Source organism: Emys orbicularis, chromosome 2 (assembly GCF_028017835.1).
Source record: "Emys orbicularis isolate rEmyOrb1 chromosome 2, rEmyOrb1.hap1, whole genome shotgun sequence".
NCBI classification, from domain to species: Eukaryota; Metazoa; Chordata; order Testudines; family Emydidae; genus Emys; species Emys orbicularis.
In genome coordinates this window covers 196325402-196345983 of record NC_088684.1, presented here as the reverse complement: position 1 = coordinate 196345983, position 20582 = coordinate 196325402, and the positions used below count along the sequence as shown (strand labels likewise).

The following is a 20582-nucleotide window of genomic DNA, read 5'->3' as shown; positions in this document are numbered from 1 at the left end:
CAAATTCCAAGGAGTCCTCGGTCTATAGAACTTCAATATGGTTTCTTCTTTTGGAATATGAAAGCAAGGGAATGGTTTGACTTGACCTCATGGCCTGATTCTCCTCTCACATCATTCTTACAATAGTGTAATTCCATTGACTTCAGTGGAATCACTGTGAGGGACTCATAGAGTCATAGACTTTAGGGTCAGAAAGGACCATTATGATCTTCTAGTCTGACCTCCTGCACAACGCAGGCCACAGAATCTTACCAACCCACTCCTGTAACAAACCCCTGACCTATGTCTGAGCTATTGAAGTCTTCAACTTGTGGTTTAAAGACTTCAAGGTGCAGAGAATCCTCCAGCAAGTGACCTCTGCCCCACGCTGCAGAGGAAGGCGAAAAACCCCCAGGGCCTCTGCCAATCTGCCCTGGAGGAAAATTCCTTCCCGACCCCAAATATGGCGAATGTGGGCAAGACTCATCAGCCAGACACCCAGGAAAGAATTCTCTGTAATAACTCAGATCCCACCCTATCTAGTGTCCCATCACAGGCCATTGGGCATATTTACCGCTAATAGTCAAAGATCAATTAATTGCCAAAATTAGGCTATCCCATCATACCATCCCTTCCATAAACTTATCAAGCTTAGTCTTGAAGCCAGATATGTCTTTTGCCTCCACTGCTCCTCTTGGAAGGCTATTCCAGAACTTCACTCCTCTGATGGTTAGAAACCTTCGTCTAATTTCAAGTCTAAACTTCCTGATGGCCAGTTTATATCCATTTGTTCTTGTGTCCACATTGGTACTGAACTTAAATAATTCCTCTCCCTCCCTGGTATTTATCCCTCTGATATATTTATAGAGAGCAATCATATCTCCCCTCCGCCTTCTTTTGGTTAGGCTAAACAAGCCAAGCTCTTTGAGTCTCCTTTCATAAAACAGGTTTTCCATTCCTCGGATCATCCTAGTATCCCTTCTCTGTACCTGTTCCAGTTTGAATTCATCCTTCCTAAACATGGGAGACCAGAACTGCACACAGTATTCCAGATGAGGTCTCACCAGTGCCTTGTATAAAGGTACTAATCCCTAAATGCATGGCCTTGCACTTTTCACTATTAAATTTCATCCTATTACTATTACTCCAGTTTACCACTAATCCCTAAATGCATGGCCTTGCACTTTTCACTATTAAATTTCATCCTATTACTATTACTCCAGTTTACAAGGTCATCCAAATCTTCCCGGTCCCTCTCTGTATGGGCAATACCTCCCAGCTTTGTGTCATCCGTAAACTTTATTAGCACATTCCCACTTTTTGTGCCAAGGTCAGTAATAAAAAGATTAAATAAGATTGGTCCCAAAACTGATCCCTGAGGAACTCCACTAGTAATCTCCTTCCAGCCTGACAGTTCACCTTTCTGTATGACCCATTGTAGTCTCCCCTTTAACCAGTTACTTATCCACCTTTCAATTTTCATATTGATCCCCATCTTTTCCAATTTAGCTAATAATTCCCCATGTGGAACCATATCAAATGCCTTACTGAAATCGAGTTAAATTAGATCCACTGCGTTTCCTTTGTCTAAAAAATCTGTTACCTTCTCAAAGGAGGAGATCAGGTTGGTTTGGCACAATCTAACTTTTGTAAAACCATGTTGTATTTTGTCCCAATTACTATTGACCTCAATGTCCTTAACTACTTTCTCCTTCAAATTTTTTTCCAAGACCTTGCATACTACAGATGTCAAACTAACAGGCCTGTAGTTACCCAGATCACTTTTTTCCTTTCTTAAAATAGGAACTATGTTAGCAATTTTCCAGTCATATGGTACAACCCCTGAGTTTACAGATTCATTAAAAATTCTTGCTAATGAGCTTGCAATTTCATGTGCCAGTTCCTTTAATATTCTTGGATGAAGATTATTTGGGCCCCCTGATTTAGTCCCATTAAGCTGTTCGAGTTTGGCTTCTACCTCGGATGTGGTAATATCTACCTCCATATCCTCATTCCCATTTGTCATCCCACCATTATCCCTAAGCTCCTCATTAGCCTCATTAAAGACTGAGGCAAAGTATTTGTTTAGATATTGGGCCATGCCTAAATTATCCTTAACCTCCACTCCATCCTCAGTGTTTAGCGGTCCCACTTCTTCTTTCTTTGTTTTCTTCTTATTTATATGGCTACAGAACCTTTTACTATTGGTTTTAATTCCCTTTGCAAGGTCCAACTCTACATGGCTTTTGGCCTTTCTCACTTTATCCCTACATGTTCTGACCTTGATACGGTAGCTTTCCTTGCTGATCCCTCCCATCTTCCACTCCTTGTAGGCTTTCTGCTTTTTCTTAATCACCTCTCTGAGATGCTTGCTCATCCAGCTTGGTCTACAACTCCTGCCTATGAGTTTTTTCCCCTCTCTTGGGATGCAGGCTTCCAATAGTTTCTGCAACCTTGACTTGAAGTAAATCCAGGCCTCCTCTGCCTTTAGATCCACAAGTTCTTCAGTCCAATCCACTTCCCTAACTAATTTCCTTAATTTTTTAAAGTTAGCCCTTTTGAAATCAAAAACCCTAGTCCCAGATCTATTTTTGTTTATCCTTCCATCTAGTTTGAACTGAATTAGCTCATGATCACTCGAACCAAGGTTGTCCCCTACAACCATTTCTTCTATGAGGTCCTCACTACTCACCAAAACCAAATCTAAAATGGCATCCCCTCTTGTTGGTTCAGCAACTACTTGGTGAAGGAATCCATCAGCTATCGCATCCAGGAAAATCTGAGCCCTATTATTACTACTAGCACTTGTCCTCCAGTCTATATCTGGGAAGTTAAATTCTCCCATGATCACACAATTCCCATTAGTATTTACTTCTTTAAAAACATTAAAGAGGTCTCTATCCATATCCAAATCGGATCCCAGCGGTCTATAGCACACCCCAAGCACTATCCCAGGGGAGGCTCTAGTAGCTTTCTTCCCCAATGTGATTTTTGCCCAGACAGACTCTGTCTTATCCATTCCATCACTTCTTATTTCTTTACAGTCTACCTCATCATTGATATACAATGCTACTCCACCACCTTTGCCTTTATTTCTGTCTTTCCTAAACAGCACATACCCTTCAATACCTGTACTCCAGTCATGACTACTATTCCACCATGTTTCTGTTATCCCTATAATATCTGATTTCACTTTCTGCACCAATAGCTCTAGTTCCTCCATTTTGTTACCTAAGCTCCTCGCATTAGTGTACAAACATCTTAATTTTTGCTATTTGGCTTCTCTCACATTCTTTACCTGATTAGGCACAGACATTCTACCACCAGTATCACCCATTAGATCTACACTACCCTTCCTCCTTATGTCCATTCTCCTACGCACGGCTGTATCCTTTCTTGCTTTGTTTTCTTCCCTCTCAGTGTTAAAATCTGGCATGGAGATTACCTGGACATGTCACAACCATCTCCCCCAAATTCCTAGTTTAAAGCTCTTTTAATCAGTTGTGCCAGCCTCCATCCTAGAAGTCTATTTCCCTCCCTTCTCAGGTGAAGTCCATCCTGAGAGAGTCCTCTGTCCATGAATGCTTCCCAGTGGCCGTACATCCCAAAGCCCTCCTTATAGCACCACTGCCTGAGCCATCTGTCGATCATCAAAAACTTGTCACACCTTTGTTGCCCTTCTCTAGGAACAGGCAGAATCCCGCTGAAGATCACCTGAGCCTCGATTTCCTTAGGCTGGCATAGTCTCCTCAGGCTGGCATAGTCTCCCTTGATGTGTTCCAGCGAGAATCTAGCCGTATCATTTGTTCCCACATGAAGGACAATCAGTGGATTCTTTCCCGCTCCCGCTAGGATCCTCTTCAGCCTCAGGTCCACATCCCATATCTTAGCACCCAGCAGACAGCACACCCTTCTGTTCAATGGATCAGCTCTAGTTACAGGCCTGTCTATTCTTTTCAGTAAGGAGTCCCCAATCACGTAGACCTGCCTTTTCCTGGTGATGGTGCGATTCTCCGGTCTATCCCCTGTTCCCTCTAGCTGCAATCCTCTCGATTCCTATTGTCCCTTGCAATCCTCCGCAACTCAACCCTATATGTCTACAAGGAGATTTAAGAAATGTTTCATTTCTGCAGAAACCTTTTTCACTAGCAGATGAACTTTCAGTGTTTTAACATGTTACAGATCACTTCATCTGTCCTCAAGGTGTGAAGACTGTCAAGCTAGATCTTTTGTTTATAAATGAATATTGTGCCTGTAAAAAATGCTGGATTGACAGCTCTGAAACTGAAGTCCTCTATTTATCAAGTAGTGGTGTAAGTGTCTACATACTATGCTGCCAGTGTGCTTCCTATGTTCTGCAGGAACCTTCTCTAGGGGTGAAAGGGTAGTTAAATTCTTAAGGCCCATTCAGTCCTTCATCAGTTGCAGAGATTACAAACAGTGGTGCCAGTTGTGGTGGTGATTTTTGTTATTGGGCCACCTATCCAATAGGAGTTTCACTGAGCACTGACTAACTTTCCATTGATTGGTGACAAGCCATTAGTTAGTAACAAATTTACATTACAAATGACCTTGGCCAAATTTGAGCTGAGGCCATAGAAACAAAAGGCTCTTATGTCAGTACCAATTTCCTAAGACCTCTAGTACTGGAAACTATTTTTATAGGCCCAAAAAGCAGAGAATGAGAAGACTAGCTCTCTCCTGAAGTACCACTGAGTACACAGCTCTACTCTTCCTCTCCATTCTGGCTTACGAGAGAATATCTTTATTTACTAAAACATGCCTGCCCTCAGGGTGGAATCCCAGGGGTCTCCCATTCACAGACTGGATCCTGGCCTACAGCACCCTGTTTAACCATTGTGATTGTTCTTACAGACATATTGAAAGAGAAGGTGACATAGAAAAGGCAATGGAATAAAGCAAACCTGAGGCAATATTAGATGAGTTTCCGTTGGTATAACTACTGTTCTTATACAAGTTACATCAATGAATTTTTAACAATTCGTCCCCACTTGGCCTATCTTTGCTTAAGCATTTTAACAGTTAACCTAATACAGGCAATAAATCGTTCGGTTTCTCTAGATCTTTAATTCTGGTCAACCACATCCTGGTGGCTATTTAGTGAAACGACTCTGGTGTTCTCACTTGGATTGTTGTTGTTCAGGTGACTAAAAACAAACAAAACCTCACCACCACAATTGACAGTGTGGTTGGCAATCTCACCCCTCCTTCTTTGGTTTTCCTTCTTTAACTGTATGCCTGACTCTGAGGTCTTCAAGCTTCTGTTCTATTATAATGTAACCGTCCAGATTCTCACATCACACTCATCACAGGTGGTGTTTGAGCTCCTTCCATAGTTAAGAATGAGTAGGTTATTTGTGGTTTCCTCTGTGTTACTCAGAAGGAAAAGTATGTTTATTTTCTCTCTTTTAAAAATATACATAAATTATATTTCATATGGATTGATTTGCCAGACAGTAAGGTTGAAGCAGAGAGATTTACACTTGGATTGGAAAATTATGAGATTTGTTGTCATTTGAATTCCTGTGGGAGTAACTTCTACAAACATGAGTCAGCCCCTGAGAAATCTCTGTCTCCAGCATATACTTAGTTTTACCCTTGATGTAGACATTTCCTTTGTTTCTGAGGTGCAGAGCTATTGAGGTCCTGATGGGTAAGTAAATCCTCCTCTAACATTTTTAAGATGATCCTTTGAACCTATCTCCTTTCAACTCCTAAACTCCTTTTTTTCCTCCCTCATTCTTTCCCTTCCTCTTATTTTTAACTTTTCTTCTCTGGCTCCTTTCCATCTCTTGTCAAATACATTCCTGTCTACCTTTTCCTTAAGAAATCCCCACTGGATCACATGTCCATCCCTATGTGCCTCCCCATCTGTTTTCATGTGGACTTTGACGCTGTAAAAACTCCGTGATATTTTGGATTTTGTGGACTCAGTACTTTTTGTTTTTCCTAACCTACTGCAGCTGATTGATTGCTCCTCCGTTCTAACCTTTCTTCCGTACTGCTCTCTGTTAATGTTTCTCATGGCTCTGCCCATGGTCCTTTCCATCCTGTGTGATTAATCTACTCTCGTGGTCTCTTTGCTGATGGTGAGTCTTCAATCTACTTCTTCCCCTATATCCATTCTTGCAGTTCTGCTGGTCTTTCCAATATCCTCTTTTGGATGTCCCACCTTTCCCTAAATTAAAAGTAGTTAAAATAGAACTCTGTCGTGGTCAAAGACACCCACGCATTGATTTTAGTTTACAGACTCAAGCCTGAGGCCAGTTTATTGACATACATACCAGTGCACTGGTGTGCAGTCCGAAGACTGACACACCCCGAGGACTGCTCGCAGGCGGCTTTTATTTCATTAAACCGCAAGCAAAGTACAAACAATACGTCATGAGTTAAGAAATTGGGGTTGGGGTCCGTTCCCCCTTCCCGGCACCTTCCTTATTATTTTCTGAGAATTGGGTGTTTTATTTCGGTACAGGGGTGCTTGGTGGTTTTCCCCGGGGGTGATACTTGGCACCAGTTTGGGTACATTTCTCGGCAAGGTACATGTTATTTTCCGGGGTTTTACGGTTAAGGGTTAAGGGGGTTACCATGGGACGCCTAAAGAAGGTATTTAAGTGGCTAGTTTTGCATTTAGCTAGAAATTCGGGGAGGTTACAGAGCACCCAGAAGAGAACCATGATTGGCTACTTTGCATTTAGCTGGAATCACGGAGTGGGTCACAGATCACCCAAAGGAGAAGCTGCATTTAGTCAGTTTGCATTTAGCTAAAGTTACCTATTGCTTCACACAAGCGGTTATTATATTTCATCAGCCATGAACATATTTTATTAGTGCTGCTGCTGGGGCTTTTTATTCTTTCCCTCCTTGCCCCCCCCCTCCCTCCTCTGGTCATGACCCTTGACCGAGTTTGGCAGGGAATTGTGCAGTCTAGTCTAGTTCAGGCCCTGGCCTGGGCCCTGGCCTGTACTGCTTTCTGTAAGGGCTGTCAACATAACAGACCTCTGTCAGAGGGTCAGAATTTGGGTCTTTAGGATTACTTTGGTCATTAAAAAGAAGGCCCCCCAGTTCTTTTCCCCCACAACTCCTAACCTGTCCTCTGTTCTTCTCCTCAAACATCCATGCTGTTGGCAATTCCTTCCAGTTCCTGCTCTACAACATTTCAAAACTCCAGCCCTTCCTTGCTCTCCCTTCAAATAAAATGCTGGGTTTATCTCCTTCCTTGACTACAGGAACCTTCACTTCTCTGACTTCCCTATTTCCTATCTTACTCACTTCCTATTAAGAATGGCTAAAATGATCTTCCAAACTTGATGCTCACCCTTGTTACTCTCTTATTAAAATCCCATGGCTAGCTTCCCTTTGCCAACTGAATTCAATTTAAACATTTTTGCCCCTCCCTTCAAAGCGTCTACATAAATCTGACCCTGATTATATCTCTGCTGTTTCTCACAGGATCTTATTAACACCCTTGTTCTGTTAATGATGTCAGCTTCCCTGAGCCCTCCATTTCCTTCTTCCCTCTCAATTTTGTGCCTGGTTTGTCACTATTCCCTGTCTCAGTATGCTAGTTTCTCCCTTTTCTTCTGTATCTTCCTCGTGTTTCTTCTGTGACTAAATAAGAGTTTTTTGTCTTCAGGGCTGTCAACATTTCAAATGCATCTTCATCTGCACTGCCACATAAGTACCTATCACTTCTTAATTATCCTTTCAGTTCTGAAAGAATATGGAAAGGAGGGAAAGAAACATATCAAATATGGGCCCTTTAATTGTCTGTAAAATAGCTAGTATATTTTTGGCACGCTGGGAAGGACAGAGTACCTGATGTAATAAGTTAATCAAGTAGAACTTGTTGCTGTATCACAATCTCTTCATATTAAAAAATGCAGTGCAGAAAATGTAAAGACAGATTCTATAGTGTGTACCATACATTTATATCATTTTAAATTACTTTTTCGTAGCAATACATTGCTGATACAATTAATGGTAATAATTATCAAGCTTGTGTTTAAGTAAACCAGTTGAATGAGCCTGTTTCTCCATAAATAACAACGCTAGAGAAATTGAGGGAAAGATAGGCCATATGTATCGAATAAAGTGTTGTATACCTCAAAATTCTAGGTAACAGAAGTTCTACATAAAAAACTTTACGTTTATGAGCTCTTAATCAGCTTCTTCTTATCTTCCACTGCACCAGTTAAAACATTTGTGGTCTAGTATCATAGAAATGAAATTAATAATGTTGTATGCCATGCCAGAATACACTCAGTAGTATAGGAGATACGTTCTGGATATACCTTGTTCATTCATCAGCTATCAAAGGATAAAATCATTTTGCGATGAACAGTCCTTTCTATAGTACTGCTAATTTGTAAAAGATACTGTGGCTCCGTTATGGTGCGACATTCTACACCAAGAGTCTTCTGTTGACTGAAATATAATTCTATCCAGGCTATGTTTGTTGATCTTCAAAAATCTTTTCAGAAAAAAAAAAATCTTATAAATTCTTTCAGAATCATGTCTGAAACCAGGTGCAGTCACTGTGAAAAGAGAAAATCTGTCATCGTTGGTGTGGAAGTGGGGAGAAAGGAAATGACTAAGTGGAGCATCTTACAATTCAGTTATGAGAAGTGTCTGCTTTTTATATAAGCTTAATTTATTAAATTAAAGCATCTCTAACGAACAATAAATTTATCCTGCAATATAGTCTTCTCTGTCCCTCTGCAATATTGGGAGGTCAGAGAGATTTTCTTTCTCACACACGCATGAACACAGACACTCAAACTTTCACTTTATCTGTTTTCACATTACGTGAGCGTGTAGATGTTTCCAACCTTCATTTTCCTTCCTGTCTCATAGTAGCAGGTGGGAGGCCTTTAAACAAGGGGGATCCATCATTCACTAATCATCTAGAGCCCAGCAGAATGAACTGTCCTTATGGATATTTGAAATAAAGCCATTCATACCAAGGAGATAATTTGTAGGAATTGCCAGCATATTAGGTAGATTTTTAGAGTGGATATGAAATCTGGGTAAACAACATTTCATTCATTTAGGGATTGATTGATTGATTTCCAACCCACAAAGCTATGCCGTCTGGTCTATTGGACAACAGAGAAGTTAGATATTAGTTAAATATTATTGTTCATTTCATTTCCAGATTTGTGTAAGAAATTATTTTTATGCATATAATTATTTAATTAATAGGAAAATGTATCTGGAATATTGGAAATACTGCAGTCTGACAAGTGGTGGCAACTCTCTATTTTTAATGTTAAGCACACTACAGTGGTCAACTCTAAAAACCTGCCAATTTGGACTTAGATAAATAATTAACTTTGCCTAAGAATTTATAGTGTTTCCCATAGTTGCTACTGAGAACATTTGGGAAATACTGGGGTAATATTTAAGTTATCTACAGTAAGTGGCAAAAGGAGCCAGCAGAACTGTATAGAGGATGGGAATTCTGTTTCATAAAGGATTTTGAGATTTCAAAATTTGGCTTTGTTCCAAATCAGAATGAACCCGAACATTTCAAAATTATCTGTGAAACAAAACAAAACAAAGATTAATCAAAATATTTTGTTCCAATTTTGACTTTCGTTTTTACATATTATAATATACAATGCACATTTTTAAAAAATGAAATGAAAAGTAGTTTTAAAATGAAAAATCAAATGTTCTGTTTGAAAATATGAAAAAGAGACATTTGACATTATTGGAACTTTTTCTCCATTTTTCTTCCAAACAAAATATGATTCCATCAAATTTTCTCTGACCAGCTCTAGTAACCAGTGTACCTTGGAAAAAATATTGTGCCTTCTATTAATTTTCAAGTATTAAATCAATGACTAATTCATGGTTCTTGCACTAGTGTGAAATATAAAATGAAGCTATGAAGAAAGTAATTGTGATTGGGAATCAGTTGCTCCTGGACTTCAATTTCCTTATTAGTATATTTTATTTTATTCCATTCCAGCTATTTATGACCTCTCCTGTGAAGCATACAAACACTTGGGCAAAACCTCAAATTATTACTGGATAGATCCAGATGGCAGTGGGGCACTGGGACCTTTGAAAGTTTACTGCAACATAACAGGTAACTGTACTGTAATTACCATTTTCATGTTATATTTGTAATGTATATGTGGCAGAGGGTTTGGAGGCCTGTCCATAATTCATATTTCTTGGGAAAAGAAAAAAATGATTCAGTTTTAGTAAGAGGCCTGATCATATTAAACCAGCCAAGCTTGTTTGGGTGGTATCTGACCTAATCATTGTTAAAAAGCCTTTGGCCTGGTCTACATTCTACATTTAACAATTAGCTTGACCTAAGTACATCATTCAGGTGTGAAAAATTGACAACTCTTCCCCTCTCCCCCCCCCCCCCCCCGAGCGATCTAGTTAAGTGGACCTAACCCCCAGGATAGGCAATGGTAGATCAAAAGAAGAATTCTTCCACTGGCCTAGGTGCTGCCTCTTGGAGAAGTGGATTTACTATAGTGAAGGGGAAATCCTTTTAGTCAGTGTAGGAAGCATCCTCACTATGACCCTTCAGTGGCATAGCTGCACCTGGGCCACTGTAATGCTCATATTGTAGACATAGCATATGTTTCCTCAGTGGACCATGTCCTAGAGCCAGTCTCCAAAATCCTATTGTGTGTATAGGTAACTTGCAAAAACTGGTTAGCAGTCCTAGATCAGGGAGGATTTGATAAGAAAGTTCTCTGGACAGAGCAAGGTGCTTTTTCTGTCTGGATAGCATGATGCTCACAATTAGACCAAAATGTTCAGAGAGAGAGAATTGCTTTCAGAGATATAAGCTATTCACTTTTCTTCTTTTTCTCTAAAGCTAAGATGAGAATGTTTTCTCTCGTTTAGCATATGAAAGGGTATATCTAGCTATGTTAAGCAAACAGCTTCTTTTGTTCTCTCTGTTTATAATTAATCTTCTTTGTTAAAAAATACTTTTGTATGAATAATTTCATGCAGAGCTTCTCAAAGAAAAGAGAATCCAATAAGCTCTAAAGTGAGTTACTGAAGGGTAAAGGGTTTCTGGAATTTGTGTCTCCAACCCCATCATCCTCTGTCAAGGGAAATGAACAAAGGGGCCCTATCCCATTGTCTTGTCATGGGTGTGATGGGTGAGCATAAGGATAAGACATTAAAAACAAAGGAGGAGATGAGTTTGTTTTGGTCAGTACTGTTCATTCATTTCCAATGTTCATACATAATGCAATTTGTCTCTGCACTTAGCTGACACTAGTTAATAACCAATACAAAGCTTACTAAATATTCAGCTAAGAGAAGTATTTTACTTAATCCCTGAATTTCCCAAAATACAGAATCTTGTGGGATAGCTGCACAATAAAGAGGTTCCAGAATCTATTTGCTTTCGAATACCCTGACACAGGTCTTCAGAATTCAACTGCAGGAACCAGCAGCAAGAGCGTAGATACATGTTGTAATGATGAGACACAGGGAAAGGCAATCTCTCATTTAACTGGATCCTCACTCTTTGGGGCTTTCAGAATCATAGCCAGCACCTTAACTGTATCAGTAAGTAAACAGGCATGCACTGCCAGGGAACAGTGCTGGGAACTTATGATATATCATAGCGATTCCTAATCAAGAAATGAACTGCTGTGTTCAGCACTAGCTGTAGCTTTGGGGTATTATTCAAAGGTAGCCTTTTCAGTAAAAGTTGATTGAAATAATTTGTTGAGCATGAAAAAGTGAATCTATCCAGGGTGTGAGCACTTTTGACATATGCTAAAAATAAATATACTGGTACACACAAGAATAAAACTAATAGTGTCCCCAAACCAGAAAGTAACCGGACAAGAGAATGAAAACCAACCATCTTCCCTTCCTAATAATATTTTTTTTCCACAAAACAACTGCTGTAATTGCCATAGAGATATTGTTTTTAAATTGCCAGTGAGTGGGGAGGTGGTCCATATGATCATGAACGAGAAGGCAGAGGGTCCACAATCCTTTCTCTGCATTAAGATGTGATCCAAGTCATGAAAAAGTTTCAGAACCCTGCTCTAGCTGAATTGCTCCCATCAGGCAATTCCTGTTTAATACATTTGCTGTAATGCAGATATAATTCCCTACATAAATGAGATAATGATAGAACTGATTCACTGTTAAAATGTGAGTAATACACCTCTACCCCAATATAACGCGACCCGATAGAACACGAATTCGAATATAACGCGGTAAAGCAGTGCTTCGGGGGGGGCGGGGCTGCGCACTCTAGTGGATCAAAGCAAGTTCAATATAACGCAGTTTCACCTATAACGCGGTAAGATTTTTTGGCTCCCGAGGACAGCGTTATATTGAGGTAGAGGTGTACTGTGAAAATTGAAATGCAAGTAACTTTAGCCACTCTGCTTTTAAAACTGGACAGTCACCCTAAATGTTATTGTCCATATGACAGCTTAGAAAAGCATTATTTTTCAATTATTCCTCTATTTACATACTGTATAGAACCATCCTGGGTATATTTCCAGTCCTTACAGCTTCCTTTATTGGTTTATAGTGACAGCAGTATAGCATAATGGATAGAGCACCAAACCGGAGATATGGGTTCAATTCAGTATATGTCTTTCTGGATAGAATTCAGTAACCTCTACCCTATATTTTGTGCTAATAACAATATGAAATATCTGTAATATACTAATTAAGGTGAAGAGATCAAGCTTAATTCTTTAATTCTTCTACAGAAATATCTAACTGATGGTATAAATGATATAGTGGTGACGTATATAACCTTAAATTACCTTATGTAATATATTGAAAGATATCATATTAGTGTTGTTTGACATTAAATAGGTAATACAAGAAAATACTTTAAAATGCAGTTATGTATGGCATATCAGGTATTTACTGGATAACAGACTTATCTGTTCAAAAGCATTAGTGCAGATTTGTGGCATTATTAATAAAATGTTTAATGAAAGACTTCCATTAGCTGAATTATAACTAACTTTTTCTTAAGAAGACAAGGTGAAACAAAGCTCTCATGCCTACAGACATGGCTAGAATTAACTTAAGGATGCTTTGTAAATTCTTATGCTTGTCAGGTCGAAAGAGAATTTGATTGCTGTTCCTTCGTCACTTACATCAAAGCAGGAATATATTTGTTAATTTTGTGGCATCACCATTGCACTACTAAACTTGTGAGGGTGACAATTAAATCTAAAAAGTTCTACAGAAAGCCAGTACTTTATTTAATAAGCATCTCTAAATATCCTTTGTCTGAAACAGACAGATCAGCCATTTGAAAGCCAGAATGCCTCTAACTCTTATCTCTTGAGAATGCTGTGTAAATTCTCTGACCTATTCATATTATGAAGTCAAACAACAAGTTTTGGAAAATAGTCATGTTTCAATAGGGTCACTTTCTTAGAAAAGTTGAAGAGAAAATCAGAGTGCATCAGACACTTGTCCATGTTTCTAGACATAATTTGTGTCAATATCTCTAGACTGTCTTGATTTAGTAGTCTGGATGTGTCATGTTAATGTTTTCTGCCCTTCCTGGATTTCTATGGTAACTGAAAAATGTTCTGGGTTCTAAAATCTTTTGGCTAGTCAACAGTGTAAGCAAAATATAAAGAATACAATGTGTGCGGAAACTAGGGTGACCAGATCGCAAGAGTGAAATATCAGGACACATTGGTTGAGCAGGGTGACGACAGACAGATACAGGTGCACAGCCCCGATCGGAGCCAGAGCCACACTGGTCCGCCTGGCCTTGTGCTACCAGCGTGCCCCTTCCTGTTGGGGGTTGGCCCATGCTGCACCACACAGCTCCCCTGCCCAGCGCCCCCTGGATCCACTATGCCCAGAGCCCCCCTAAAACCCTTCCACCACAAATGCACAGTGCTGTGCACACACATCCCGCCCAGCACCCCCCTGCCCACAGCCCCACCACAGCTGCCCAGCACCCCACACAGAACCCCCCACTCGCTAGTTTCCCAATACACACAGATTTCCCCTCCCTCCCTTCCTTCCTCTCTCCTAGTGCCCTTCCCCACAGCCCCACCATCACAACTACACAATGCCCCACACAGAACCGCACTGCCCAGTGCCCTGACACACACAGATCTCCCCCACTGCCCAGCACCCCCCAACAGGCCCCCACTGTCTAGCACCCCAAAACACACAAACCTCCCCCACTGCCCAGCGCCCTCCACACCCTCACAGCCCAGCACCCCACACACACCTCCCAGACACTCACTCCATCACACCCTGCCCCCTTCCCTGGCCGCACTCACCAGCCCTGCTGGGAGGTCTCTGGCTCCTAGGGTGAGAGCGGCGAGGGGAGTCTCCAGACTCTCCATGTGCTGCGCCCGCCACAAGCACGAGCTCCGTGGCTCCCATTGGCTGGGAAAAGCGCCAATGGGAGCTGCTGGAGCCGCGGAGCAGGACTTGCAGGTGCCGGCAGCACGCAGAGCCCCCCCGCCCTAAGAGCCAGAGGGACCTGCCAGGGGGCAAGGTGGGGAGTCCTGGCGGTGCTCACCTGGGGCGGCTCCCGTCCCGGGAAGCATCCGGCAGGCTGGTCCCTCTGGCTCCTAGGGTCGTGGGTCAGGTCAGGTCTGGGGGGGGGGGGGCGGAGGGCTCTCTGCCTGCTCCCGGCACCTGCAAGCCCTGCCCCTGCAGCACGTGGCTCTCCTGCCGATGGGCGGGTGCTGGGAGCTGCCGCAGGAAGCGTTGAGCGGCAGCGCCGCAACTGTGGTGCTGGGACTGCGGTCTGGACGGACCCTGATATCGGGACAAAGGGCGTCCTGACCTATGTAAGGTCGGGATGCGGGACAAGTCCCCTAAAATTGGGACTGTCCCGATAATATTGGGATGTCTGGTCACCCTAGCAGAAACTACAAAACCACTAGAAACCATCTGAGATGTTCTCTAAGAAATGCTATTTATATTCAAAGCAAAGATTCCAAACCAAAGCAAAAAACTATACCCCCTTTCTCCAAAACTTTCATGTTAACACTGCTATATTTTGAAATTAAATCATACAAAAGTCAAGAATCTCTAAAGTTAAGGTTCTGACATTCCATATTTAAATGACCATTCATGATAAATTAGTAAAACTTTAAGAAATTGTGCACATTTTTAGATACCCAGCATTTGTCCAAATGCTTGTGAACAATAATAACGATGTGAATCACAGCTTTTCAAAAATATTTGCAAATCAATATTTATACCATTTGCCTCCAACTGTAGCTGGAGCCTTTCAGAAGAGCCCATTTAAACAAGGTTTGTTTGTTTTAAAGGCGTAACGTGACATATTGTACAGTACTTAGTTTGAATTAGAGATTGGCCGACTCATGATCTGAATCCAGAATGAAATCTTCCCAAAGTTCGGTGGTGTTTGGATTTAATGCTCTGGTTCAGCCCTTTATAGAAAGAGACCCAACCTGTGAAGTTAGGGTGTTTCTCTGAAATTAGATTCAGATAGATCTCCCAAAAGTTACAGGAAACAGTTTGGAGCCCTCTTTGTTTTCCACTGAAATAATACAAGAACTGCACTGAAACAAGCTATGTTGTTTGCAATGTTTGATGTAGATCTAAACTTCATCTGAGTGTATTAGATCTCCAGCCCATTCTCAAATGATTTTTGGCATTTCTGAATCCCAGCTCCTCTTTGGGCTTGTTCATACTCCTTTGGCAACTCCACTTATGGAATATGAAGTGGAGAAATAATAGTGAGCAATGATACCCTAAATGTTTTGAATCTCAAAATAACATTCAGTTCAAGACAGCTCTTATTTTATCAAAGCCCATTTGTTTATTTCTGGTATTTATAATCTCTTGGTCAAAATGTGGCTGTCCTGCAAGGATCTTAAAGGGGGAGAGGGCACAGAGAGACCTTAATTGCTAGTCAATCCATCTAGGAAGCAACCATATTTTTGGCTGCAGTATGTCGGTGAGTGCATGGGTAGAGTCTTACCAGCCCTAACTATAGTTCTCCAGATCCCCCTGAGCTTATATCTGGGAAGGGGGTGTGGTCATGGTCTAGCCATTCCCGCTTCATGCTCTGTGCTACAGTGCTACTCTGAATCTACCAACCAGTCTACATTTGAAGAGCAAATGTAGAGAGTTGTAAGTACATTCCTAGTTGTTGCTAACGAAGGCATTTAACTACTGTGTCTTGTACACTGTGGTCATCATTGTGGCATCTGGATACCTGCTGTTGGCTTCTGCAAGCAATTATGATCATAACTCATCCTTTTCCTTTCCCAGTGCAGCTCAGGACTGTAAAGCCCTCTGTCTCCACATACTTTGAGAATTCACTAACTGTACCTTCAGCCTCTCTCAATCATGCCAGTTATACAAAAAGATGTACCCCCACCCCAGCATTTCATGAAAATTATACATGTGGTAGTTATTGCCATGACATTGTGAACAGACTTTAAGCAGCCACAACTGTTGTGCCCCATGATTTTGCATCTCCTTGCCATAAATAGCGGGTAACTGGAGTGCTTTTTTATGATGACATATGTGGAAACATATGGCATGGCTATAAATGCGCCATTCATCACCACATATTTGATGAAAAGCGGCATGATAGTGGTAAATGTTTAATTCTATTGTACATATCTTGTACAATTGGCTTCTCTAATGGGACATTTTGCTTGAGGGCTAATTGGACAATCTGCCTAATTACAGCACCTTCAGCATACATATATGTAGGAATTACACAGAGTTTTCAGTGCTTCTGTGCCTCTCATCTATCAAGGAATTTCCTTCTATAGTCTACTGGATAGTGGGGGGGAAAACTAAAAAAAAAACATCAGTGCAGAAGCTTTATTTATTTCTCTCCCCCGTTCTCTTTCTTTCTCAGCTCTGAAGGGCATGTGACATACTCTAGCACAGTCTAAGTGGTGCCAGCACTGCTGCTGGCATCTGAATCACCTAACATGCAGATCACGGGCATAATCACACTAAATGTTAATCTTCTTCATAAGTGTCGAGGGGGTTGCTGTGGAGGGAGAAGACAAAAACAAAGGGACATTGGAGAGGAATATGGCAATGCCGATTGTTAATTTTCCAGGATCCTCACGCTTTGGCAGGGAAATTAAAAAAAAAAAACAGCACACCTACGAAAATGCAGCAATTCCCATAATCCCCTATTCCGGGAAAAACGCTGACATTATGGAGAATCAAGGAGTAGGTTCTTGTCTGAGACCAAACACTGATGTATGTTATTGCAGAACTCTTTATAACTCATGTTTCAAGGAATATGCTAAAGGATGGGGGAGGAGTATTAGCCGACTGCTGCAGACTAGCCAAATGAGAACTGGATAGCTGTAATTTAGAGCTCTATTTGAATTTCTCATCTATTAAAGATAGGTGTTGCTATTTGCACTTTTGTATCTGTCTGGATCCTGTACCCTAGCAGAGGTCACACTGAGAATCCACATTAAGTCTGTGCTATCTATAATGTTCTCACTTGCACTTTATGGTCACTTTACTAAAATGAAATGGCTTTTATAGGCTAAACAGTTATTTTACCCTGAGTGGGTTTCACTGGATAATGAAGACATGTGGGGAAAGAATTAGCTATTTTCTTTATATTTTGATGACACTTTTCTTTTTCCCCCCTCCACATTTGCCTCCTCATAAAAGGTTTCTCTACTTCAGTGTGTGTCTGTGGACTTTGGGGAAGCAAGTCTGTGACTAAATGTATCATGTCACAGCTTAGAAGCTGTTGGCTTCAGATTGGGTTTCTTGGTTTACAAACCACAAAATCTCTTATACACTCTTTGCAAAGGTTTCCTTGCCTGTAGGGGTCAGACATTTCAAACAATGACTCCTGGGTATGTCATATCAAGACCTGGTTGTTTCTGTCTACTGATGCTGTTTGTCAAGTTGACAGGCAGCAGGACTAAGAATCAAACTACTTATCTGGAGAAGACAAACTTAGAAAAAATAGTACACTATCTGTACAGGGATTGTTTTCATTGTCAGAATTCAGAGTGGATTCATTTAAAGGAAATGAAACATTTAAAAATCCTGTGCAAATGGCATATTAAGTTAATTTATTTCCAAGATACATAATCAAGCATTTGAAAAGAGTATAGTCAGTTTAAAAAGAGACAAAGAGTGCAAGCGAGAGAGATTCATTCTACTTTGAATCCCTAATCAGTGTTCAGGATGCAGTGCTGCACTCTTATGTTTAATATTCTAAATTAATTTACCTAGAAGAGCAGGTTAGCAGTTCTGTCACTATTCACATGAAAAATTCAGGGCTTCTTACCTCCTCCTGTTTGCTCTGGCAGATGCTTTTTTAAAAGAAATGACTCTGCAATGAATGAGCTGCAGCACACATCCATCTTTGTCTGTACACACATGCATACAGTGAGCTGCCGATGCAAGTTCCATGCCACAGCTGAGTCATCTGTGCAGAGAGACTCGCCTATGGCTCCTTTCTAAAGAGTCCTGTTTCTCTTTTCACAGCACAGTTTCTTATATCATAAACTCTTCAGGGAAGGGACTCTGTGCTTTCCTGTGTGTTTATACAGCACCTAACATAATGGGGCACTAAACCTGACAGTAGCATCCAGAGGCCCCAGTTAAATTAACATTACGTTAAGTATAATACAGGAGCAGTAGCCATGCCCCAAGAAATATGTACCTGAGTCCTATAACAGTGAGAAATGTATCGTGATCAGTGGAACTGGAGTCAGAAAGCCGATGTTCCGTGGAGAGACTGTTATTGAGAGGACACCAGGAAAATAGGCAATGCAAGGAGTTAGGCCAGAAGCAACTCAGCCTCATGGACAGAGCAGTCCACGGGGTTTAATAAAGTTCTACTTGTTCAGCTTAACCTGCATTCAGCATCACGCTTTGCAAATGAAACATGGTGGCAGCAGCTGAGCTGTAAGTCCTCTCCAGTGCAGCAGCTGGCAGCATGAGCCATGGAACTCTGTCTGAAGGCCCTGAAGCCCTGGATTTTGCCGACACAAACCTCGCCCAAGGCTGTCTTCTGGTTCAGATCACTTGTTAGCAATTTTGGCACACACGAATTACCCCTTCACAGAGGTGTCAAAACAGTCTAGCAGAGGCACTGATGGAATGAATGACCAAAACCCTGTTACCAATGAGGGACCTGTTGCAGCCTGCAGGATGGAGACATCACTGAAGGAGATGGCCAACAATCAGAGCTAGCAGGTGTAAAGTATGACAGGTCAGCAAGGACCTAGTGGACCTGGCAACAGGCATGCCATTAAAGAGAAACCAGGAGTGGACTAAATGAGTTGTAAGGAGTGTAGTGGCACTCATGTTATAAAAGGTGACTACTCAAGAGGGACAAGAGGCTGAAGGAACAGGGGACACTTACACACCAGTAGACACAACACCTGGAGCATCTACAGAAATCATCACAGAATAGAGAGATAGAGAACCATCTGAAAACCAACCCCACATGCAGAGGAGACTCCACATAGAAATAGTTTGCTACACTTGGAGATGGGTGACAGAGAGAGATCATTCCTGTTGAGGAGACCAAACTATCTCAAAGACTTTATAAGCAGATGCCTCTGTGGTAAATATGAGACTTCAGCTTGACTATGTGCTAGCAACCTCTGGCCAAAGGAACACTGGGCATCTATTATTTGCTGTAATGTTTATACTAAAATGTTTGTAAAATAGGGAAGATGTATCACAATCAGTGGAACTGGAGTGAGATAATCCAGGTTCCCTGGAAGGACTGTTATTGAGGGAACACCTGGAAAACAGAGTAGTCCACAGGATTTAATAAAATTCCACTTGTTCAACTTAACCTGCGCTCAGCTACATTCTTTAATAACAAAATAAGTAGGTATACTTATTTTTAGGGAGACATTTTATAATTAATGACATCTACCACAGTGGTAACAACTGTTTCCAGGACCTGTGCAGGTTTACGAGACAAAATATGGCTGTGTCATTGCAGTGTTCACCACTTCCAAATCATTTGTATACACTTTAAGTTATAAAAGAATTCCAGACCCTGGACATCACTGGAGTTAGGGGAGTTTAGACAGTCTTCTTGTTTAGAACACACACTCTGCCCAGACTCTGCCACTGTACTGGGGCTTAGAACACCCACAACTGAAAGACAGAAGAGTAGTGTGCCAAGGCCCAACATGGAGACTCTTCATTAAAAGCAGAGAAGGTGGAGTCCAACTAGAGTAGCCATCACAAAAGCCTGAGATATAGGTCCTACTGCATGTACTAGACAGGAACTGCTGATCTACCTAAATAAATGTAGAATGCTACTGAAGGACTGTACTGCCTGAGAGCAGTTTCCTTTTAGTATAAAATGTTGGTACTTTCTGATTCAACAGTACTTCCTGAAGGCACAAGTCAGGATTACCCAGCATTAATCAGTGTCTGCATTCTTCACTCCCTGACTTTAGAATAAAGACAGATGCTTCTGGCAAAGAACATTCAGATTCACTGGGTTTTTTTTTTTCAAATTTAGTTGCAAATGTTTCACACAGTGCCCAGGCAAAAATCTCATATCAACAGAGCATATAGGAAAAACCAATGTGTAGCCGATAGTATATTTTCTTATTTACATT

The 20582-nt window shown here is 41.1% G+C and overlaps 1 protein-coding gene across 1 annotated transcript in view; it reads left to right on the top strand.

The window, feature by feature from the left end:
• CNTNAP2 (contactin associated protein 2) overlaps window positions 1-20582 on the top strand; it is a 1144465-nt gene that overhangs the window by 635206 nt on the left and 488677 nt on the right. The window contains exon 12 of the mRNA XM_065398395.1: window positions 9977-10096. Within this exon, the coding sequence (XP_065254467.1) occupies window positions 9977-10096 (120 nt within the window). The remainder of the gene's footprint in view (window positions 1-9976; window positions 10097-20582) is intronic.